Here is a 25,306-nt window from a genome sequence, read left to right as displayed (position 1 = left end):
CTTTATTAAAATATCAGTTGATTATAAACTTATACAGCAAAATCACCAGTGTTAACTTTATCACTAGAAAAGTTAATTTAACCCTTAAAAAGTATTTGGAAAGCAGATACTGCATATGGATGTTGATTATACAGTGTATGTCTGCATAACAAGGTTTAAAAAACCTTGCCAATCACAGCTACTAAAAACATGTGACATCAATAGGATCCTACCAATTACTGAAGTTACTTTAGCACTTCTGTATTTGTACGTATGATTCACTGAAAGGATTAGTGCAAAAAGAACTAATAGTTTGCAAATCAACAATCACTGTTGGGATATGTGTTGGAGGAAAATGCAAACCACATCTTGAAAAACAACCGTTTTAAGTTTTATTAGTGAAAGGAAACACATGTAAGTGCAAAACATGAAAGAGTTTGATGTTAGGACTGAAACCCTGCTGTTAGCTGTGTTCACTTTAGTGATTGGTTTGCTGCCAAATTATTACTCTGTGAAATCGACAACCACCCAGCCTCCAAATGCCAAAGGATCAGCCAGGTCATGTATCTGTCTGATATCTATGAGCCACCAACTCAAACTCGGTAAATATTCCAACTTCTGTTACAGCCAATAAGGTGCGCAGGTTTGCAGCTCATTGATACAACAGTTAACAGTGCATGGATAATATATGGGATATCCAAAGATGAGATGTTTTGCATTTTTGCAACAATCTAATTGAAGACAGATTCAGTTGTGTAATCAGACACTGGAAAAGCAGTTTGAGCTACATCATTTGAATGAAAATGTGCTATATAAATAAATGTTGGTGAATCTGGTGTGCATACACAAAATGTGACCGCCCTGCTGAGAATATACATATTCTCACACAATCAATCGATTAATTGATATTAGGAATTAAACACTGCTTAAATATAAATATACATGCACTTATAGGTTTTAATAATTTAAATCATTAATTGGACCACAGCAACAAATAATAAACATAGTACAAATATCTACAAAAGCTGCAAATGTATCAAATGTTCATAAATTGTTGATCAAGAAGACGCAAGACTAACATGCAGGTTTATAAGTAAAGGATACTTTTTTCTGTTAAGCTAATAAGCCTACTGCTTACTAAGCAGCAATTTCAAATTCTTCTTTTACCTTTTCTTTTTCCAACTAAACATGTAAGCTGCTGCACTAAAAACAAGCTCATTGTCCAAACTGAAACAGTGTCCATTTCAATTTAATGGAGAAAATAAAAAGCTCTGAATTCCTTAAAGCAGCTTTTCTTCCATTTGTCTAACTGCACAAGAGAACCTCTCTGATTCCTTTTTCTCAGTTTATTACTCCACTTTCTTTAACATAAAGGCTAATATTCCTCTTGCTCTCTGCTATACAGAAGAGTCCATACTGCTATAACAAACCTCAACTTGCTGCTCTTTCTTTACGCTGCAGGAAGTTTGCTGCTGCTGCATAAAAAAAAGTTCTCACTGGCTCGACTACTGTAATATCTTACGTAAAGGAGTACTGCAACTAAATTATCATAAAGCTTGGAAAAGCAGGGATGATGGGCTTCTGTGATCTGCCAATTTACTGATCACTGATAAGAATTTCTTTTTGTGAAAATCATCCGATTTAGATCAGTGGCCGACTGATCAGAGCACCCCTAATTACAAATAAGTAAATTTAAGTAGGGTGGCAAGGTGGCGTAGTGGTAGTGCTGCTGCCTCGCAGTAAGGAGACCTGGGTTCGCTTCCCGGGTCCTCTCTGCTTGGAATTTGCATGGGTTTCCTCCGGGTACTCCAGTTTGCTCCCACAGTCCAAAGACAGGCAGGTTAGGTGCATTGGTGATTCTAAACTGTCCCTAGTGTGTGCCGTGCGGTGGGCTGGCACCCTGCTCGGGGTTTGTTTCCTGCCTTGCGCCATGGGATTGGCTCCAGCAGACTCTCGTGACCCTGTAGTTAGGATATAGCGAGTTGGATAATGGATGGATAAATTTAAGTAAAGGTTTATACTGTAACTTTCTTTACTGCATATTATCTAATGATTTAAAATGAGCATGGGAAAGGCGCTATATAAGTAAAATGTATTATTATTATTATTAGATAACATTTAACTGAATATTAAATAAAAGGAAACTTAGATAAAAAGTGCAAAATGCATACCTGCTTCCCGTTGTGAGTAACTGAAGACAATATAGTCCGTAATGTTTTAAATCCCATGGCTATATCCAGGAGATGAGCAGCAAAGAAAAAGTTATTGTAGTGTCCCAAAATGGACATAGTCATATACCAGGCAAGATAAAGAAAGGACTGGAAAAAAATGACATTAGATACATTTATAAGGAAGTAATGTAATATAATGAAGCAGTTCATAAAAACTACAGCACACATTATAAGTATATTATATATTGTAACTTTATAAATGTTAATAAAACTTCACCACAGCTAAAAATGTGATTAAACATCTATTTGTATTTTTGCTGTAACTGTAATCTTTGCATATGATAAGTGAAACTTTAAATGCAAATAAATAGTGATGGATGTGCAGCACTTTGAGTTTATTTCTTTTTATGAAAATGTGCAATAGAAATAAATAATGAAAAGGGGCAATACAGACAGGAAAAGGAGGCAAACAGAAAGGGAAGGGTACATATTAGCCCTAGGAACAAAAGGGAAGCAAGTGCTATCAGGGTCAATGAATATTGCTATTCCAGTGCAAAAGGAAGGATAATTCTAGGGACATTGTGCCATTTATGTGCACTGGATGCCCCAGAAAGACTGAAAAGGGCAAATCAATGAAAAGACAGAGAAAGTCAACCCAGAAGGAAATCAGAATTGCTTCTGCACGACTGTACAGAGTGGGTAATCCAGCAGATGCCAAGAATGCCTAAGCCCCCTTATGGACATACAATAAGGTATTTGGTGAAGCATTGAGAGTGAGGTCCAGGTTTTCAATTTGAGTGATGATGGGCATAGAACAATGGCCTTTTATAAATGTGTGTGTGTGTGTGTGTGTGTGTGTGTGTGTGATTTCATAATTACTCATCTAGATTAAATGTTTATGATGTGGGAAGGAATCACACAAATCAAGAAGTTAATCATCAACATTATTCTCATATTGCATGTTGGTTTGACATGCAAGTATGGAATTTCACAGTACTCTCAACATGTGATAGTACTGCTACTTACTTTTAAATTATTTTATACAATTTTAGGCACATTTCAAAATGAAAATTCACTTAAGCTGCTCAGTGAACATGAAGACAGCTAGTGGAAAAGCTGGATATTTTTAGCAGCTACAAACTGTACAAATTACAAAATAATCACAGACACATTGTTGCTGTCTACAATTAGTGCCTTCATCCTGTTGCTAACCTAATATCAATAAATCCATTTATTTGGAAAGTAACTGGAAATTAGCACAACATCCAAACTCAGTCATTGACAAAAAAATCATTAGAAATTTAAACTAAAAACAAATATATCCCAATCAATAAGGTTGCAAAGAAGTCTTTTTATCATATGGCACTTGGGCATTCCTGATATTATTTAATTGCATGCTGATGTCTATCACACAGAAAATTGCACATTACTTACATTATCTGTAAAAACAACACCTAGCTTCCAGATTTGATATTTAACATCAATTGAGTTCAACCTAAACAAAAAAAAAAATAGTAAAAGAAAAGACATAATTCTAGCAAGTTGTAAGTAGGAAATTAATATTTTTCAAAGAAAGCTGTTTAGTAGTTGTGTGTTTGCAACATGATTTTGTGATAAAATAAATAAACTGTTTGAAAGATTATGGTATTGACTATTGGTCCATAATTTACATTAATATCAGGGTATCTCTACTTTGGTGGCAGAGTGGTGGTTCTGAGGCTAGGGACTTGCACTGGTAATGGGAAGGTTAACAGTTTAAATCACGTAAATGCCAGAAGTGACTCTACTCCATTGGGCCATTGAACAAGGCCCATAACCTGCAATTGCTTCATCTTAGTTATGACGTTAACCGGCATCCAGCCCTGCAAGCAGGCCCTCCAACTTACAGGGAACACCTGGGGGTTAGTGGCAGGACTGGCACTCCAGCCACTGTAAAAAAAAACCTCACACTGTTGCAATGTGGTGCTGAGGTGTCACCCGCTGCACTCGGGTCCCAATCCAGGTGGTTCATCGTGTGAAGGGTGTAGCAACGTGCTCCCAACCTCTCTATCTATACTTCAACATTGATTTACATACTCAAGCAACTGAAAAATAGATAAATCAGAATAAAGTTTTTAAATTGAATCATGAATGTCCCCATTTGTGCTCTGGGACAGACAAGGTGCTCAAATCTGGGAACTTTGGTACCTGGTTAGGTTAAATCACAAAAAGTTACAGAAATGTAGATCATTTATAAAATGTAGGAATGCCATATCAGCTACTATGAGAACACAACAAATATTTTTCCTCACAAACAGCCAAATTAACGTTGCTACTTTAATTGCTTCTTTGCTTTGTCATTTAACTGTTGTTGCTCCTAGATGCTTCCACTTCTGAAAAGTGGCATTTAGGTTGACTGGAGCAGATAAAGCAAAGCAGAAACTGCATGTGGCAAAGGTGCCATCCTATGACAGCGTCATGTTTAAAATCACTGAGTCCTCCAATACAACCCATTCTACTGTCAATGTTTGTCAATGTTCATTGCATGGCTATGTGCATGATTTTATAAACCTGTTAATAATGGGTGTGGCTGAAACCCCTGAATACAAAAATTTGGAGGTGCGACCATATGCTTTTGACTATACAATGTTGATTAGATAGTACTTTATTTGTTCCAAGGGAGAAATTTAGCTTTTACAGAAACTCAATAAAAAAAATATAACAAACAAACAACCCCCCTCACATACACACCAGATTTACTACAAAAAAAAAAATCTGTTAACATATTACTGACACAATCAATAAACATAAACTATAACCAATCAACTGAAGTATAACTTTCTATAATGAGAAAATTCAATGTATTATAGAACCTAATTAAACAAATTCAAGATTGGGAAATGGTGGGTGGTGTAGTTGGTTCAATAATGTATTCTTGGGTGAAGAACCAAACCTGAATTGGAGCATATAATCACGCATACACCCACCCTCACTCCTGTAGTATCAAATAAAGTTGTCAAGTTGTGCTAACATGATAGTCTTTGTGATGTGTGAGGAAAGCCGATGCTTTACATAAGACACCAAGACAAAATGAGTGTGTGGGTGTGTGTGTGTACACACTTGTGTATAACAAGGTTTGTCAGGTGCTGAACATCTCATAGGCATGGTCTGATCCCATTAGTTATGTTGCCAGCTCAGAGGAGGAACAAAATGTTGTACAAATAAAAAGAAAAAAAGTGATATGGGTCAGGAAAAAGAGATCCCTAGTGTCTGCTCTGATGTGCCAAAGGCAGTACCCTAGATCTTGGTGCATTGACCAGTGAGAGTAAGCTATAGTCTTCAGGGACAAAAAGTTATTACACTTAAGCTGTCATGTGGCATATGGGGTTCCCTGGAGGTCGTTGTGTATCTGTTGCTTAGATGAGCTTCAGATTCCAAAAGAAAAAATTGAGAGTATCCTCGGGGTAAGATTTAAAGATGCTCCCAACAAGAGCCCACAGAGTCTAAACTGAGGAAGTGTATTAGGAGGTCTCATTTGTAAAGAGGAAGGAGATCAGAGTAATAAGACTGAAAGATTAAAGGAATTTTAACAGATAGCTAACCCTCCCAGCAGAAAACCTGGGAAAAACTTTTTCAAGACAGTGCAAAACTGTAGTAGGATTTTTCATTTTTTATTATTTTATTAAACCTAGTGCTTACAAAGTCAATGGACCTGTATACTTGGGGTAAAAAAATATTATAAACTATATATATACATAACCAAATATACCTACTGTAGTAAAGGCATATTTAGCAGTTGAATATGAAACTGCAAAGTCACAAGTAACACTGTTAATGAAAGTTTCATTAGCAAAATCATAAGACCAGAAACGTTTTATCAGCTTGGAATTATTTACCTTATATGAGTTGTTTACATACCTACTTTCTTGTATTTATTTTCTTATGCAGTGTACTAAAACTCTTATGTAAAGAATTTATGAGTAAATAAAATGAGTAGGATTAGCCTCTCAGATATTGTTTTTCTCATTTTTACTGTTCAGACTTGACTGCCCTCAAGTGGTAGTAAATAGAATAGACAAAAGTCCTATCTAACAGTATAGTTATTAAAGAATACCATGGAAATGCCCATTATCATCCATCCTTCCATTTTCCAACCTGCTGAATCCAAACACAGGGTCACGGGGTCTGCTGGAGCCAATCCCTGCCAACACAGGGCACAAGGCAGGAACCAACCCACCGCAGGACACACACAAACAGGCCAATTTAGAATCGGCAATCCACCTAACCGGCATGTTTTTGGACTGTGGGTGGAAACCCATGCAGACACGGGGAGAACATGCAAACTCCACACAGGGAGGTCCCGGGAAGCGAACCCGGGACTCCTAACTGTGAGGCAGCAGCGCTACCACTGCGCCACCCTGCCCATTATCAGTTCTTATTAAATGTTATATTAGATGAACAGTGACAGAATTAGATATTTTAAGACAGTTGTCTTGCATGTTTAAAGTGATCTTATCCCTACAGTAGAAAAGAGATGGCTAGCATTCTTCCATCAAATGATTTTAATTCCCATATGCTTCACTGCTCAAATGACAAAGTGTTTCAGGCTCCTTTCAAGTGCTGGGACACACTGTGCTAACAAGATTATGAAAGCACTCAGCAGTGACATGCATTTCTGTCTTGACGGCAATTGATTAGTTGTGGATTCATATTACTGCAGAATGCCAGCTTAAAAATGCTTTTTGGTTCCTTCAAGAGCCAAAGCATAATGACATCTGTGATATGATTAATAGAACAACTAAACCTACCCTGGTAGAATTCACTAACAAAAGCCATATATTGGACAAATATAAACGAAAGGCACATGCATGCACTTTAAAATTTTTTGAGGCTTGCACACACACCTCACTTCTCAATACAGAAGACCTGTGTGCATCAACAACAGCACTGTGCTAATGACAAAGATTAGAGAGACAACAATGAAATGAAGTAAACTCCACAGGTCAACAATGTGCAAGTGAAACACCTCAGCAACAGAGGGCAAGGCTTGAAGTTTTCACTAAAAATATTGTCTATCTGGAGGTATTTTCTCGAGACAAAGATTAATAGGACTCATATGTCTGTGATACAGCTAAGATTTGGCATCACCAGTGTCTTCTTATGAAAGCCAGTGGGGAAGCAAGCACAAGGTGGGGCCACGTACTCTGCACTGGGTAATACTTAAGAGTTACCTGATGCCTCTCCAAGTTTATGAATATAATGAAACTGCTAGGAAATCTTCAGGTTGTTTTTTGTCCTGAGCACCACATGCAGCTAGTAGAAATATAATTAGGAAAATTAACTATTAAGATCTTTACTATAGTAAAAAATGACCTTTCTTTGATTAAAAGTTCCTGAAACCACCTTTTCTGAATATATTAAACATTAAATATGTTGCACATCCCATCCATTTTGTTCCTAAGATTTTCTTTTCACCTTCACAACATCTAATAGATTTATAAAAATGTACTACAACATTTGAAACTACTAGGTCTCTTCCTCTTCTTCCCTTCACAGCAATAAAACAAAAACTTGTGCCAACAATATGAGACATTTAATTTCCTATATGTTGTGGTTTTGACGCAGGGCTGAAAAGTTTCGGAGTACTGCCCCAAGTGGCACACGTATACTACCAACTTTAGCAATCCCACTTTGTGTATAGGTGGTCATTCCATTTTATTTCCCTCATAGGCTACTCTAGGCATTGTAGTTCTTGACGACATTTTTAAATGATACTGGTCTAGGGACATTTCAGTCCCTGATGTCCAAGTTAGGAATCCCATCCTCCTCTTTTTTCTTTTACTTACAACTAAGGTCTGTTTTTAAAACTTGCAATGCTTCTTTATTTTATGCTGTTCCTTCCCACCCACTTCATAATTTCTATAACTCTCAAACCTCTACCTAAAGACCAGTGGCTTCTCTATATGCTTATTTGAGAAAAGCCTCATATCTACCTTTACCAATTCCCTCTGTTTGTCAGCGTGACTTCCCTCCCACTAAGCTCCCATTTTAACGGAAATCTATTTTTAGTAGTATTTTATTTTCGTGTTAAGAGGCCCAAACTTCAAAACATTTAAAGTGTTTTGCCATGGGGCTTCCCACAGATCCCTACTGTCTCTTCTGCCAGATGAGCATACCAGGTCATTTTTTTTGTATATGTTTCAGGGGTGCCCCTCAGTCTTGGCTTTGTGGTTGTCTATCATTAAATTTCTCGCAGTTGTTTTTAACACTAATATAACCTTCTCTTCCTCAAATTTTATTCTCCTAGAACTCTCAACAACAGTAATCAATTAATCATCCACTTCATACATTACAAAATGGGGGTGCTTTTATGGTAATTCTGTTAGGCTGCATGACTAGTGGTTGCTGTCTGGCATTTGGGCAACATTTCCCTCCTAGATTTTGCTCAGCTTGTTTTTCATTTTACCTTTATAACAGGGCAAATTATGTGGGTGGGTAACGGTGGGGTTATATTTTTCTTTTTTTTTTTTTACTGCCTTTGCATTTGTTTTCTTTTAACTATTTATTTTATGTGAAACCTTTTGATGTCATTATTTATATTGTTCATTAATACTATTTAAATCTCAATAAACATTTAATCACAACACTTTGCTTCTATAAACACCAAAACAAAATCAAATCGTTTTTCTTTTTAATGTTTTAAGATTTCCTGGCACTATTCCAAGACACAGAAATGTAGTGAGATGGGTCATCAAATGTACTTAAAGATGGTGTACATACTTTTATTTTCTAGATCTATACTCTCCATTTCAGCCATTCTTTGACAAATACAGTATTAATAGTGGGCTCAGTGAATTTCATCAATTGTATCTGTTCTGTAGTTTAATCCATACAGTATAGAATATCTCTCTATTATAAAATAACATCTTGGCTGGGAGACCATGATGATGAGACGTGATTTTCTCAGAAGACAATTTGACATCCTGCAAGAGACACTTTAATGTCACGTGAGACAAAGCAGTGAGACAGAAGGACAGCTGCTGTACAGGCTTTTAAATGATCGACGTGCAGTGCAACAAGCAGAACACACACCTCGGCAGCAGCAGCACAAAGCCAGTAGCTGATCCGTCTGCTTCTCCTTAGCGTGTGTTCAACTCCCCCCTTCACAATGCGAGCGGGAGAGACGCGAAGTGGCAGGAGTGTAGTGCGCCTCCAGGGGGGTTGAGCAAAGCGATTGAGACCTGATCATCTCGGAGAGACACTTTGACGACACGCGAAACTAGACATTATAACCTTAGGAAGCAAAGCCCGTGAGACGGTGACTTTTGCACATCACACCCTACTTACAAACAATTTAAAACAAGTTCACGGACATCTAACCTAGCCGTTGTTGGAATGCTTTTGTGCTGTCAGCTTTTAAAACAATGACAAGCAAAACACGCAGCTTGCTAGCAGCAGCTGCAGCAAGCCAGCAGATGATCCGAGCGCATCTCCTTAATGTGCATTCCAACCGCCCTTCACAAAGCTAGTGGCAGAGATGCGAAGTGGAAAAAGGACAGCTGCTGTACAGGCTTTTAAATGATCGATGCAAAATGCGACAAGCAGAACACGCAGCTCGCCAGCAGTAGCAGCAAGACATCCCTTATATGTCCAGCGACAAAAGAGATTTAACCAAGCCCAGGGCAGGAAATAAAGGACAAATATTGTATTTACAAATGTTTTAAAGTAAAAGTGAAAATAATGCATATGTAACAATTCCTATGAAAATAACAATCTCTTTAAATTATTTATTCGGTAAACCAAACCCAGTGGTGGGCGAGCAAAGCGAGCAGGGGGCGGAGCACCCTAGTATTCACTGAAGAAACAAACCCTCACTTTTCTCATAATATATTACAAGTATTTTACTCAGTAAATCCCATCAATCATAAGAATAGCACAAATTGATGACCATGAATATGTTTCAAAGTTCTGTGAGACACACACAGACACACTAACAGACTTCTAATTAAGAAATATGCCTAGTAAACCTGATCTACTGGGGTATGTCTTCATTACAATAAAGTAGACACCAGTAGACATTATGTTGAAAAAATTTAAGAACATTATGCATCAGTTTCTATATTGTAATATAGAAAGAAAATAATGAGAAAAATAAAAAGGTAAAGGATATATCTGTTGAATTTAAGGGGTAGTACATTTAATACGGGAACCAGCTATTGTAACACCTCATTAAAGAAGCAGCGAAGTAGGAACCTGGAACAAACTTCTTCAGTGTAATTAAACAGGATGCCTAGACAGCATTTATAAATGGCTAGATGAAACATTATGACAACTTAACTATTAGTTTAAAAATACATAATAAACAAAATAATCTCTCTTCATTGTAGAACCTCTTATCTTACAAATGTCTAGTTTTAAACAGGTCAGTAGTATGGAATAGCAGAAAAAGGCATCAACTTACACAGCTGACAGTGAACTGTCTTTCTTTGGTTTCTTTTTCTCCTGAGCATCACTAAAATCAAGAGCTGCTTTATCCATTCCTAGCAATTCACTAATTCTATCACGTCCATAGAATTCTCCATATTTATCCATAACCTACAAAAAAAAAAATAGTAATTTAATGACGCATAATCACTCAGTGACAAGGAACTATTTACTGTTGTAAAAACGTGATGTATAGAAAGCTTTTTCAAACCTTAACTCAAGTATAATATTGATGACAACAAACAGAAAGCAATATTTAAAACCAAGATACTTGGCACATTATAAAACACAATAAAACTACAAGGACATATAGTCAAATATTTAATGGCTATGTCTACTTTAAATCCAAAGGTATAACAGACATAATGATCATTCTTTTTTTAGCTACATATTGTTAACAGTATATAGATATATTCTTCATAAGCATCAAAAGGTAAAACACCTTGTACACATTTATTTATTTATTTAGTCAGTCATGAAACCTGTCATCACATATTTTTAATGACATTACTTCAACTGCATAAAACAGTTTCTGTATTTTGTTGCAGTGTAACATATAAGCTTTTCACTTACTGAGCTCATCTCGTTAATATTCTTATCAACATTTGTTACTCTTGACTAAACAGCTCAGTTGTTCGTTGTTCACAGTAAACATAGAAATATATATAAATATACATAAATATATACTGTATATATATATATATATATATATACACACACACACACACACACACACAAACACACACATACAAACACACACACAGTGTACAAATATATACACACTGCTCAAAAAAATTAAGGAAACACTTAAATCACACATCAGATCTCAATGAATGAATTATTAAAATGGAAGATCTTTACTGAGTAATACATGTATTTTGTTAAGAACGACCAAAATCAACAACCAATTCAGGGCTGATATAACATCACACCGTAAATCAAAGTCAAAAATTGAAATTACAGGCTGATCCAGCTTTCATGAATTTCATCACAGCAACTCATAATGTGATTCAGTAGTGTGTATGGCCCCCATGTGCCTGTATGCACTTTCAACAACATCTGGGCATGCTCCTGATGAGATGATGGATGGTGTCTTGGGAGATCTACTCCCAGATCTGGATTAGGGCATTACTGAGCTCCTGTAAAGTCTGTGGCACTTCATGGTGGCGTCGGATACACTGATACATAATGTCTCTAGCCACATGAGACCGGACATTTTCGTGCACCAGCGTAAGGTTTGATAATGGCTCTGAGGATTTCATCCCAATACATAACCGCAGTCAGGGTACTGTTGCCTAACGCATGGAGGTCTATGTGACCCTCTAAGGATATTCCCCTCCCCAGACCATCACTGACTCACCACCAAACCAGTCATGATGGATGATATTGCAGGTTGCATAATGTTCACCACAGCATGTCCAGACTCTTTCCTGTCTGCCACATGTGTTCAGTATGAAACTGCTCTCATCTGTGAAGAGAATGGAGTGCCAATGGCAGAAATGCCAATTGTGGTAATCCCCGGTTGAATGCCAATCGAGCTTCACTGTGAAGGGCTGTGAGAATTTGTCCCACTAGAGGAGGTTGGGCCCTCATGCCACTCTCATGGAATCTGTTTCTGAAAGTTTGGTTAGAAACATGCACACCAGTAGCCAGCAAGATGTCATTTAGAGCTTTGGTGGTGCTCCTCCTGTCCCTCCTTGCACAAAGGAGCAGATGCTGGTCCTGCTGCTGTGCTGATGCCCTTCTATGGCCCTGTATATTTTCCCTTGTGTAACAGCCCATCTCCTGGTCTCTCATCCATGCTCTTTGCTGGGAGACACAGCAAACTTTCTTATAATGGTATGTATGGATGTGTCATTCTGCAGGAGCTGGACTACCACTGCAACTTGAATCGGCTACAGGTACTCCCTTGTGCCACCATTAGTGACAAGGAAACTAGCAAAATGCGAAACTAGAAAATAATCCGTATGGAAGAATAAGGAGAGAGCAATTGTCTTTGCCACCACCTGCAAAACCATTCTCTTTTTGGGGTTTGCCATGCTGTTGCCTCTCCACTGCACTTGTTGTCACTTTCATTTGCACCAAAGCAGATGGAGTTGATTCACAATTGCTTATGTTTTCTAATTGGACAGATTCATATCCCTAAAACTTAACTGACTTTGTGTTAGACTGTGACGATTAAGTGTTAACTTAATTTTTTGAAATGGATTTTGCAGGGTTAACAAAGTTATATCGCTTAGTTCAAACTCTCAAGGTGTATACATTGAGACTTTCAAATTCCAGGTGTTAAAATATTTTTTTTAAATGGTTAGCATATTTTGTACATTTTTGAAGAAAATGAATATACATTTCTTCCATAACTCTATTGTGCATGCAATTTGAAATTTAAATAGAAATATAACCGATTCACTTTGACTTAAAATGTGTGGGAAAAGTGTCAAAGCCCCAGCAGTAAATTTTAGAGTTGTTGTTATTGTTGGTTCTTCTAGGAGATAAGGTCAGCATCATATTATAATATGGGGTTACAACTTTCTTCCAATCTTTTCAATTAAAATATTTGCCAGGAAAGTGGCAGTGAATGTCTGCCAATTTTAAAACATTTTGGTGACTGCAGTACAGTATGTTAGAACTTCAAATGTACAGACCTCATGAAGTGGTTTACACTACAAAGTGCAATCTTTTATATTAATATATTTCTTCAGAAAACTGCTAAACCACCTCATGTACCAGTATGAATAATACATGTAAATTGTTAGTGAAAATCTAAAGCCAAAAGTTGTATTTGTTAAGCAATCTCTTACCTTTCTTTTCACAAATTTGTCCCAGTAGTTATTTGGGAATGACCTAAAATGAAAAGGAAGATACATGAGCAAAATAATGAATTTTGAAAAACTCAAAAAGTGTAAGTTATAATGTACTTCAGAAGGAAAATTGAAGATGTATTAGAAGAAGTTATAATGTTAGTGGCCCTTTTAGACTATGATATTGATTAAACTATTTTTGAAAACATCGAAGAACTGATGTAACTGACTAGGCTACATGCCAGTTCAGGTGACAAAGTCACCTGCCCTGGACGCCCATGAGATCAGAGCTGTAAAATTGTTTGAAAAAGTAGCTGTGAATATGCACCTGACTTTAGACTCATAAAATGAGAGTCAAATATTCAGTTCAAAATATTAATGGGCGCTGTGTTGGGGTTTCTTTGCCAAAGTGTTTAAAATTATATAGCCGGTACAGCTGACTGTATCTCACACTGGCTCATTCGCCTTGTAATCGTCTTCTCTGATACACCATATAGATCTGCAGTCTGTCATACTTTTAAACTGGATAAAAGAAAGAGTTCTATTGATTCAGATGGAATGTCAAAGGATGGGCGTCCAGGACAGGCAACTTTGTCACCTTGACTGTGTAGTCTAGCCCATTGCAAAAGTTCTTCGAAAACTTTGGCAGAATCCATTTCATCAGCAATAGTAAGTATTTTTCTAATAATTTTCTTGTACTGTTTCATTAACCTCTATCTCCTGCACAGACATACTATATTAAATAAGGTATAAGCAATCTACAGAAGATGATTCACCAATCAAAAAAAAAGTATGTGCTAGAACCCGCCCTCTCAACTTTGATGAGTGAAAATGACAGTTTTATTTCAAGACATGTTTCATGATGCGTTTGGAAGGAATATTATGGACAATATTAAATAAATAAATAAGCAACAAAAAACATATTTCGTGACACACTTTATTTATTTTCACATTTCATGACACATTCATTTATTTATGCTCACATTTCACAGTATTTTTATTTATCCAAAGTATTCCTCCATACTTGTACTCTGCAATAATTCATATAATTGGTGGAGCTACTATACAAAGGCTTGTGTATTACAGATTGCACAGGACTCCTCCTACATATTGTCTAAAGGCTTGACCTTATTCCTACACTAAATTTAACTTATCCCTGTTCCCTCTTATATGTGTTACTGGCCAAACCCGACTTTAGGAAAAACTAGTCTAGACTAGGACAAACCAGTTTGTCTAAAGCGCGATAGGATGAATTGGTTTGGTCTAATCCGACTAGATAATCCTGAAATCAATGTAAAGCTCCCAGGACAAACTGATTTGGCCTAGTCTAAACTACACTGACTTGCAATTGCACTTTCCTCTATAGGGTAAACCAGTTTGGCCTAGTAAAAACTGATTTGAGTGATTTTTAACATTAAATATGTCTGATTCTGCAAATTTTGGGAATCCCCAAGCGCACCACCCCCATCCCGCATCTTCCGAGATGCACCACCACCATTCCATTTTATTCTTGTGTTTTTCTTTTGTTCTTTTCATCCCTTTTGTCTTTTGTGTTTCTCACTGTTATTGATCAAACTTCGACTAGTGGACACAGATATCAAAGGAAGTTGAGACAGAGATCCTTGTAGGAGATTTTGAAAAGCAAAAGTGAAAAATCAATTCATTTTATTGTGCTTACAAAAGACAAGATATTTAGAACATATACAAGAGGTGGAGGAGGCTTTTAAAACAGTAAAAACACCCCTTACAACAAAGAATGTTAAAATAATTTAATGCACTGGAAATCTGAGGTATAACTAGCCCAATTAGCCCAAACTAATTTAGACTAGGACAAATCAGTTTGTCCTTGAGCTCTACACTGAGTTCAGGATAACCTAGTTGAGACTAGGACAAACCGATTCATCCTATCGTGCTTCAGACAAACTGGTTTGGCCTAGTCTCAACTAGTTTGTTTTTTAAATCATTTTTGGCTATTAACACAAGCAAACTATATGTTTTATTTTGCATTCTCCATGCCAAAAATTTGCATACTGCCATCACAACAAGAAAATGATAGCTCACTTCCTTTTCATGCCAACTATAATCGAAAACAGTGGTACATATGTGATATTTTTTTTGTCAATTCAGTGGATTTAAAACTGTATTTTTAAGAGCGTTTTTAACTTTGAAAACATTCATGTTCACTATCTAAGCCTACATGCAGTTATGCACTCAGATACATAGCTTCATGTATAATAGAAGCATTTCCATCTCTCCACGTACTAAATGCTTGGGCACATTGTCTAACACACTGAAATGTAGATTGGACAATCCATTCAGGTCCATAGGGTGTTGTTATAAACCAATCTATTATAAAAATAAATCTTGGGAGGGAGACATGGGAGACGAGACGTGATCTTCTCGGAAGACACTTTGACATCACGCGAGACAAGGCAGTGAGACAAAATGATAGCTGCTGTACAGGCTTTTAAATGATCGACGTGCAGCACGACAAGCAGAACACACAGCTCACCAGCAGCAGCAAGACTGCAGCTGATCCGACTGCATCTCCTTAGTGTGCATTCAGGCCCCCCCTTCACAACATGAGCAGTGTTATACGTCCCACAGGAAAGAGATTTAACCACACCCAGAGCCGGAAATAAAGGACAAAGAGTAGATGACAAAGTAGAATGTTGTAAAGAATTCAAAAATGTTGGCACGGTACACATGCAGAGCAAGAGATAATGGAAGTACGAAAATTCCAAAGTCTCAAAAAAAGGATAGGAAAGATAGCATTAGCACAAACAAACAGAAATTATTATGCTGTGAAATAACAGAACAGCGAAAAGAGATTGAACATATTATTCGGATTTAAACTTTAAGTCGGAGACTTGTAGATTGTCTAATTTGTGTTGCCAGTGAGAATTAAAAGATTCCAAAAACGTTGTTGCGGTATGAAGTCCCGTGAGACAGAGACTTTTAGCATGAGATTCTTTCAAGTCACACTCTGCTTACAATTATTTTCAAACAAGACCATGGCCATCTAACCTCAGTTGTGTGAATGCTTTTGTCAGACACACTTCCTACGCTCTCAGCTCATAAATTTTATCAGGACAGTAATTTTATATGTTCTAGATGACAAGTCAACAACAAAGCAAAGAAGAATAGAGCATGGACAAACATTTGAGAAAGTCATTCTATTTATTAGAGAGACAGAAACGACAGTGGGTGAGCAAGCAAGCAGGGGGCAGAGCCCCCTAGTCTTATAATTGAGACCAGGACAGTAGTTGGAGGCCCCTGTCTTAGCTTGCTTAAACAATAATTGTCACACAGGAAGCCACAAAAATGCAGCTTCAGTCAGGACAAAAATACCCAAAGTGGTGGTTTTCACAAACTACAAATGGTGTAGTGTAAAGAAATAATAATGCAAAAATAATCATAACAATAAAAACTAAAATCAAAATGCAAAATAGTGCTGAAAACATTTCAAAATCCATAAAATTCAAAACAGTGTGTAGCATACATTGGTGATTGCATATTCTCAATTGGTTACATGAGAAGAACTTTAATAATGCAATGACATCTACTCACTGTGTATTAATTACAAGTCTATCCCACTGTCCTTTGATGTCATCTTCTGAAGGCTGCTCAGTGATGTAAAGTCCATCAAACTCCAGTTTCCGAGCAACTTCCTTTTCACGTTTGAAGATGACTAAAGGTACCTGTTTGGAGTGCAACAATTACTTTAGTTGGTGAGTTAAACTGCTGCCACAGTCAGTTACTATAATGAAATACTGTTTGTAAAGCTAAACGTTTACAGAAGTTACTTTCTGATCAGTACAAAAATTATAACAATAGATGACAACTTTGTGGGTTAATTAAGCAGACTGTAGATAATTCACATTTTTTATTTTATGCAGCAAAACTAATATTTATTTAATACTTAAGGAAATAAACACTGGATGGAGAGGTGGTCCCAGACTGCATTGTACTAACATACTCTTATACCCACTGCCATTTTTATTAACACCAGGCCAACTTAAATGTTCTAATCAACCTGACAATATTTCTTTAAATAGTGGATAGAAAGTAGAAACTCCACAAACTAGAAAGTGACCTACAAAAAAATAAAACAAAACAAAACAAAAACAAAAAAATGTTTTCGTACATATATTGATATTGGGTTGCTACCAAAATTGTGTGTAAACTATGCAAAAGGGATCAACATATTAAACTTGCCTCTTAATTCCTTCAGAAACAGTGGAGTAGAAATTCATTCTGAAAATCTTTTTAAGGAATGTTTTATCACCTAGGATATGCAGTTTTACCAATTATTACCAATGTTAACACAAAACATAATATTTATTTTTTGTATCTTCAGATGATGTGTAGTGTTACCAAAATGCAAATACTGTATATTTTATAACTTGCATAATCTCTACAATGTTAATGTCATGGCACACTGGAGCATACATTCAGGTGTTAAATGCTTATTTTCAGCTGATTTGACCAGTTGTGTACATTTTGTGCTATTTTTCATCTGTCATTTACTTTATTTTTTATTTTATTTTCTGGCTGGTGATCTTGTTCAGTTCAAGGTCGCCACCATGCTGTGATATCAAAGAACTACGGTAACATGGTCAATATTCTGTCACTTTGACTTGGTCTTGTAGTTCCACTGGCCTTTCTTCCTGCTATATAAAGTTTGTCACGAGTATGTTAATATTATGTTCTGCTAATTGTTCTGAAGATGCCAGAATCTTTTTTGATTTCTATCACTGCTATGTTCTACTGCCTTCTCATTTTTGCTTTTTCATGTTAATAAACATCCCCAAAAGGAACAGTTTTTTTCTTCTTTTTTAGTTATCTTCTTTTGCTGTAGCACTGCTACAGTTTCTTCCAATTAGTTCTGTTTTTTATCATAGGTGCTCAAAGACTGCACTGGGAAAGCTAAATAAAGTTATTCCTTAAAGGTGTTTCATAGCCAATATATTTGGCTTATTTCCTACTTTTGGTGTGATGGTGTCTTTCGTGTCTGTCGAGTGTAACACTCAGGTATTACACTTATGTTGTCTCTTTTATTGAACAGTGCTGCCACTATATATGCAGTCTAATGTACACAACCTTCCTAGACAAAATGGTCATCGTTCTACGCAAGAGGTTTCAGGCTGAGTGTATACCACAACATAAGCCTGGCATACTCTTTTTTTATTGGTTGTTTAAATCCAAGTTTTGTAGTGCATTTGCTCGCTAACTACAATATGTTAACTCATGACCATAGAAAGTACTGAACAAAAGCTATGATAAATAATTTAGAAGTTATGAGATCTTTCAAAACACTTTCAGAAATGTAAAACTCTAAGCTTCTTTACGGACTGATGTTTATTGTCTACATGATCACCTAAGTGTCCAATTGATCATTAAGAGTGGTACACCGATAATTAACATCTTGTTTCTATGCATTCCCTATACATTTGAAGGAACACAGGTGAAAAAAGTACTATTTTTTTCAACCTCTTGAGACATACTGGGGAAAGCTACATTAAATATGCCATCCTCATCACATATTCGTGGAAACACTACACTAGATGATATCAAAATGACTTTAGTTGCGAGACAATCATATTAGTATAAAAATTGTAGCCCTGTGTAGCGCTTACCAACTTTGACCTGCCTACTTTACTGTTCTGTTACCTAGCTTGCTATTCTTAGGTGGTTTCCTCAATTTAGTCACTCTAGAATGGTGATCATGTGACTGTGACTGGCTTGCAATTTTCACGGATTCTATGCAGCTGGCACTGAAGCTACTCAATTAAATAATAGAATGCCAGCTCATATAGCTGCTGACTCAATGCTGTAGTCATCCCTGAACGATGCACGAGTCTGCACTATTACAATATTGTTCACTTTGGGACTTATGAAAAGCCTTGAAATTCACATATCAGTACTGATTATTGTAAAACATCAGCTGAAAATAACGAATTACTAATTTAATACTGAATTTATTTACTTTCCATTTATGCAAAGTTTTGTTAACCACTAGATCCTAAATGTTGTACTTTCATTGAAAGAGGTACAATTATGAGGAAGTTCTAACTCCAAAATTAATAACATAATTAAAAGAAAAGTAATAGTTAAAACTGTATTCATATGTACCCCTTACTGGTAATGTATCTGCTTACTGTATATTCATGAATGAAACATTATACAAAACAAAAATAGAAAAACACTAAAATGTAGAAAACACCAATTTTAAAATAACAGAAGTGCAAACATACAAATACCATATTTTATATTGTGAAACATTATTTGCCTTTCCTATGTGATATTCATATATACTTAGGCTACACATTTTGAAACCTGCCAAAAATATTAAAAAGAAAAAAAGGATACATGCAAAAATGACATCCTGAAGAAAAGTATATGAGTATTTTAGTAAAGTTTTGCTGTTATTATGAGGTGCTTTCTATATCTGCAAAAATCTCGACCTAGCCAGATACAGATTTTAGTTTTTAAAATCAAAGTTGGCCATGCCTTTGTTAGGAATAACATGGATACTCTGCAAATTAATACAAACTCTAAATTTAAATAAATGGTGGGCTTTATCTATCATATAATTTAGGTGCAGCAGCCGCGTGTAGTTTTTCTGAAAAGGAAACAACTTTTCTTGTAATGTTTAAAAACTGGAGTTTTACAAAGATATTTTAATTTGCTTTTGAAGCCTTATTATTTTCTAATTTTCTATTGTTTGCTGAAACAAATGGTTAAGTTAAAAGCAGCTTGTCATGTTACTTGGCTACATAAAATGTAACTTGTCCATTAATGCTTTGGTGTTTGCTTAAGAATCATCTGAATGTTTTGATAATTAGTTTAAGTAGAAAGTGTAATTAGTCCTTCTATATTGTTAGTCTAAGGTATTGCTTTGCTATGCATATTTTTGTTAATAACTGCTACTATAATGCATGGCAGCAGTTTAGTATAATGGGTCCACAGATACACAATAGGTGGCAAATTTTAAATAAATAATCTCACCGTGAGAAAGTGCAGGCTCAATTTGGGAGCAGGTGTTTGTGAGTGCACTTCAGCTTGTGGTTAATTGAGGTACTTGCTGAACGTACCACATACAAGTGCAGACGTGGGCGGATCAGTCAGACACTTTAGTGACGCTGCGTTTCTTCTACACGCAGAAAGAACAAAAAAAGACGAAAGAAAAGGGGAAAACGAAAAAAGGTTAAAGGGAGGAGACAGAAGGCAGGAGGCAGAGAGAGCCAGTGCATGAGCAAGCAAGTAAGTGAGAAGAGGCAGGCATCCGGGAGTAGAGTTCCTTGGGTAGCACACAGTTACTGCTCAGGAACTGGAGAAAGCTACTCCAGCCGAGCAACCAGGCAGCTGGAATAACCTGTTAGTAGGACTTGCTTTATAAATCTGCAAAGGCAGCAGGAGCTGGGAGGGCTAGGAAGGGGAGCCCTGTTGGGGCTTCGCAAGTGGAAGTCCAGGTTGGGAGTCCTGCTGGGAGCCATGTGACAGTAGGAGTTGCATGGCTGTATCTGTTGGATGGGTTTCTCTTCTGTTGTGAGGCCTCGCTGCATAGGTAAGGACAGGAGACAAAGGGGTATACCTGGGGCTGGGTTTTAAAAGGTCAGTTTTTCTTGCCTGCGAGATTTTAACCTCATTTTTAAAAGGGTTATTTGACTATTTTAACCTCCACTGAACACTGGTTTCTTTTTATGGACCATTTATTTATAATGGATGGAGCACTGCACTATTTATTTGGACACTGATTTGTTTCTTAATATGTTTTTAATAAAAGCACTGATACACTTTTGCACCTACTCTTTGCTAAGTATGTGTCCTCATCTGCTAGGCTCATCCCTCGGGTATGTTATTGGCAGTGGCAGGTACAAGAGGCTCCTGGAAGGACCTGGTAGTGTGGAGCCGACCCACACCATCACTGGCACTGGTTTCAAAAGATGTCCAAAAGTTATACAAAAAATGTGGTGCTGTTGGGTCCCATTTATGATGTCAGAATTATGGGCTAAAGCAGCTGATTTTGCAAAAATGATTTAGCTTCATGAACTTTGGTTTATGGCACAAGAGTGCTTCCCACATTTCCAAGTTACATAAACACCTGACTCTAAAGGCAGACGTATATGAGCTCAGAAAGAAATTTAATTTAAAAAATATAAGCAAACATGTCTTGAAAAGAGGATAACCACATCATGCTTGGATTAGCTTTATAAGATCAATAAAAGTGTTGATTAGAGAAGAGAGATGGGTGAGAGAGGGGCAGGAAGTAATCTAAGAATGGTTTGAAATACTGCTGACACTTCAAACAAGAAATAAACTATCTGAAAAAAATTAAACATATAACAGTACCAAGCTGTATGGTGATCACACATTGGTTTGCTTTTGTTTCAGGACATTGCTTATTTGAAAATAATTAATGTGTAACTTGTTCTCCTGTCTGTTCTGGTGCTCATTCTAATTTCTTGGGGTTTACATATGTAAAGGAAAGGGACAGTACTAAACTAAAATAGTTGGTCCTGACAATGTGATGAGAGTATGTGATATGGGGAATACTTTTAACGTCAAAAGAATAAACAGTATGAAGGGGAATAGGGTCTCTGTAGGACATTTCCATGACAAAATAGTCTCTCCAAAACATTCCAAATTACCCATTCATCCATCATCCAACCCGCTATATTATAACTACAGGGTCACAAGGGTCTGTCTCATATTCTATTTGCAGTGTGTTGCATTAGCAGTGAGCAGTTGTTGCAGCAGAGATCAGTAGAAGTCACTATGTATTTAAAGCCAATGCCTTTGCCTCTAGAAATTTAAAGATCAAAAGTATTATGTTAATTGCTTAATAGTGACTAAAAGTGAGTGTGAGGGATGCATGACCCTGCACTAGTTGATGTGGCTGATTAAGCTAATGAGGGCTTAACTATCTGAAATACTTTGCTCCATAAGAAGGTTCGGAAAACGATACCAAAGCAGTGCTGGGAAAAACAGAAGCAAATAGGTTGCACTGACTTGAAAGAAAAGAATGTGAAAATAATGGGAACATACCTTTACACTTACACTTTTGGGAACATACACTTTTTCATAACCATAGTTGTGAATGCTGATCACTCATTTTTATTTTATTAATTTAATTCCATTTTAAAAGAACTTGGTTATTACTAGTAATTTGTTGATTCATCAACATATACATACAGTCATGCTCATATATTATGTGCAAACTATGTAAAGTTGAACAAGATTGAACAAAAATCAATTTTCTAAACCCACTTTTTCTATTAGATAGGACTTAAGTATATACCTACACATTGGGAATTTTAAAGTTGTCAATTAACCTAAAATGTACATCTTTGGGATGTAAGTGGATACCAAAGTGACCTTTCAGATCTCATGCACATAAGGGAAAAACAGCCAGTCAATAACTGTTAACCATGGAATCACCATGATATTCTTATTGAGGCCTAAAATGCGTTATACTTCAAAACCTATATATTTCTATTTTTATTGTCATATTAGATAATATGGAATATTTTGTTTTTTTGTGAGATACTTACTTTTAAACAGTAATAGCCTATAATGCAGAAAAATGAAATAACTGTATGCAGAATGGCAAGAATTCTTAATGTGGGCTCCATGTAGCCACTGCTTTCCTCTAATACATAGTGCACAGTCACCATTTTATGGGATGTGCTTCCTAAGGCACTCCATCGTGGATTTACTTCTGCAGGGCTTCTATACATAAGCTCCTTCTCTTCTGTCACTGCTGATGAGGTGGAGACCTAGAAAACAAAGGTAGCTAAATGTCATTTCTTTTTTGAACATATTTTTAGTCCACTTTCATTCTTTCTTTAATAACCTTTTGCTTATTTATGCTTTAATCAAAAGCCATTTAAACTTTTTTTTTTCAATACCTTTGCTAAAACCTCCCAGCACTTTGCTAGTCAACCAGTATACATTTGTCTAAAGCATATTTCTATCTACTAAAAAAGTTATGTATTCCTTGTGAGGAATAATATCAAGTTTTTTATGTGTTATGTCCCAGCCATTTTTCTGAAAATCATGTGGGGCAGAGTTTATCCTGGCAGCACCAGATGCAAAGCACCATGGATACAACCCCAACATATTGTTGGGCACAGAGGCCTTCACTCACATGGGCAATTTCGAGTCACCAATGAGTCTAATCTCTGGGAAGGGTGATGAAATCCCATACAGGACATAAGGTGTCAATTATACATCAACATTGACTGATTTGGGATTCAAATCACCAAAAACATCCATGCTACTTTCTTATTCAACTGAGTTACAACAAAAGAAGATTAAATATTTTAGTTAAAGCTATGGCAAACTTATAAGATAAATGCACCAAGGATGAAATTAAAACAGGTGTAGGTATGTGTTTGAGATTCGGGTGGGGGTATAGGGTCATTTAATATAAAGATAAGCAGAATTTTAAACTGTTCAGGCAATGTGGCTCAGGCTTATAAATAACTCAGTAATGACTGAGTTCAGAGGAGTATGTGTCTTTGTATGGAGGATAATAAATTAATTCAAACATTTTTAAAGATAATTGTCAGGGAAAAAAAAAAATCCTAAGCAAATACATCTACTTTTTGAAAATGATTAGCATCTATATTTCTTTTTCCATTCTCATTCATACTGATCTCCAACAATGACAAAGCAGCCTATAGAGAAGAGGTCAAGAATCTGGGGAGTTGCAGCCATAATAACAACCATGCGCTCAATTCCAAGAAAACAAAGAAGCTGATTCTGGACTTCAGGAGACTGAACTACAGCGGTGACCATTCCAACCGTGTATTAATAGTGAGTAGGAGGTAGACACATTCCAGAGTTTCAGATTCTTGCGAGTCAACATCAGCCAGGACCTGTCTTGGACAACAAACATAATAGCAATGGCCAAAAAAGGCCTTCAGAGGTCTGGTTAACTTCTACAGGTGCACCATAGAGTCTGTCATCACATGCGATATTACAGCTTGGTACTCTGGCTGCTCCGTTGAGAACAGGAAGGCCCTCCAGTGTATCATCGAAATGAATGAGAGAATTACTGGCGTTCAGCTACCATCACTAGAGGATATATTCACTACCTGCTACAGCAGAAAAGCAAACAACATTTGTAAAGATCCAACCCACCCCAGCCATAGCATTTTTAGTCCTCTGCCCTTTGGCAGGCATTTCAGAGCCCTGGAAGGACGCACTACTAGGTTGAAGAACAGCTTTTACTCCAAAGCAATCATCCCATTAAATGCACAGCAATCACTGCCACTTCATATAATAGAACCACCACTGACTGAACTGAACTTCTAGATCAACCACACATAGTCACACAGCTATACATGACCTATGTGGATCTCAATACCTTTACATTGACTATAATCCTCACTCTGACGTCATTTATTATTTATGCTTACATATTTTCCTTTACTTTTACTACATATTTACATTTAATTTTCCTCTGTATATATTTGGATCTATCAATAGTAACTGTGCCTCTCCTAATTTAATGTTTACTTTAAAATTTGTGCTTCTTGTAGTTTAACATCTACTCTTACATAATTTTATCTAAGGCAACTATAGGCTTGCTTCAAACAATAATTAATTGACAATAAAGGTATCTTACTGTTTAATATTCTAAATTCTAAATATTAATGTTCTAAATCTAAATATTATAATCTTTCATAATAAAGAGCATACATTATTCAACACACTCACCTTGTAAAAAAGCAGAATGAAGTTGATAGCAAAGGCCACAAACAGAGCCAGCATCCGCATATTGTAAAAATTTCGTGCAAAGTAGTTCTAAAAATAAAAAAGTAAAAATTTGGTGATTTGTTTTAGTAATATGATTATGCTCAAATATAATTCACTCATAAA

General features: G+C 36.4%; 1 protein-coding gene across 3 annotated transcripts in view; it reads right to left on the bottom strand.

Annotated features, from left to right (window-relative positions):
* The window catches only part of ryr2a (ryanodine receptor 2a (cardiac)), a 612,010-nt gene that overhangs the window by 28,502 nt on the left and 558,202 nt on the right, over positions 1–25,306 (bottom strand). For all 3 annotated transcript variants that reach the window (XM_039738686.1, XM_039738687.1, XM_039738688.1), the window contains 7 exons: positions 25,145–25,231; positions 22,972–23,196; positions 16,985–17,115; positions 13,415–13,457; positions 10,591–10,724; positions 3,585–3,645; positions 2,151–2,297 (listed from right to left, as the gene is read on the bottom strand). In XM_039738686.1, the coding sequence (XP_039594620.1) occupies positions 2,151–2,297; positions 3,585–3,645; positions 10,591–10,724; positions 13,415–13,457; positions 16,985–17,115; positions 22,972–23,196; positions 25,145–25,231 (828 nt within the window). The remainder of the gene's footprint in view (positions 1–2,150; positions 2,298–3,584; positions 3,646–10,590; positions 10,725–13,414; positions 13,458–16,984; positions 17,116–22,971; positions 23,197–25,144; positions 25,232–25,306) is intronic.

The sequence above is a fragment of the Polypterus senegalus genome, chromosome 16 (genome assembly GCF_016835505.1).
Source record: "Polypterus senegalus isolate Bchr_013 chromosome 16, ASM1683550v1, whole genome shotgun sequence".
Taxonomy (NCBI): Eukaryota; Metazoa; Chordata; class Cladistia; order Polypteriformes; family Polypteridae; genus Polypterus; species Polypterus senegalus.
Note: the sequence above shows the minus strand (reverse complement) of the source record. Positions and strands in the feature narration are given on the sequence as shown.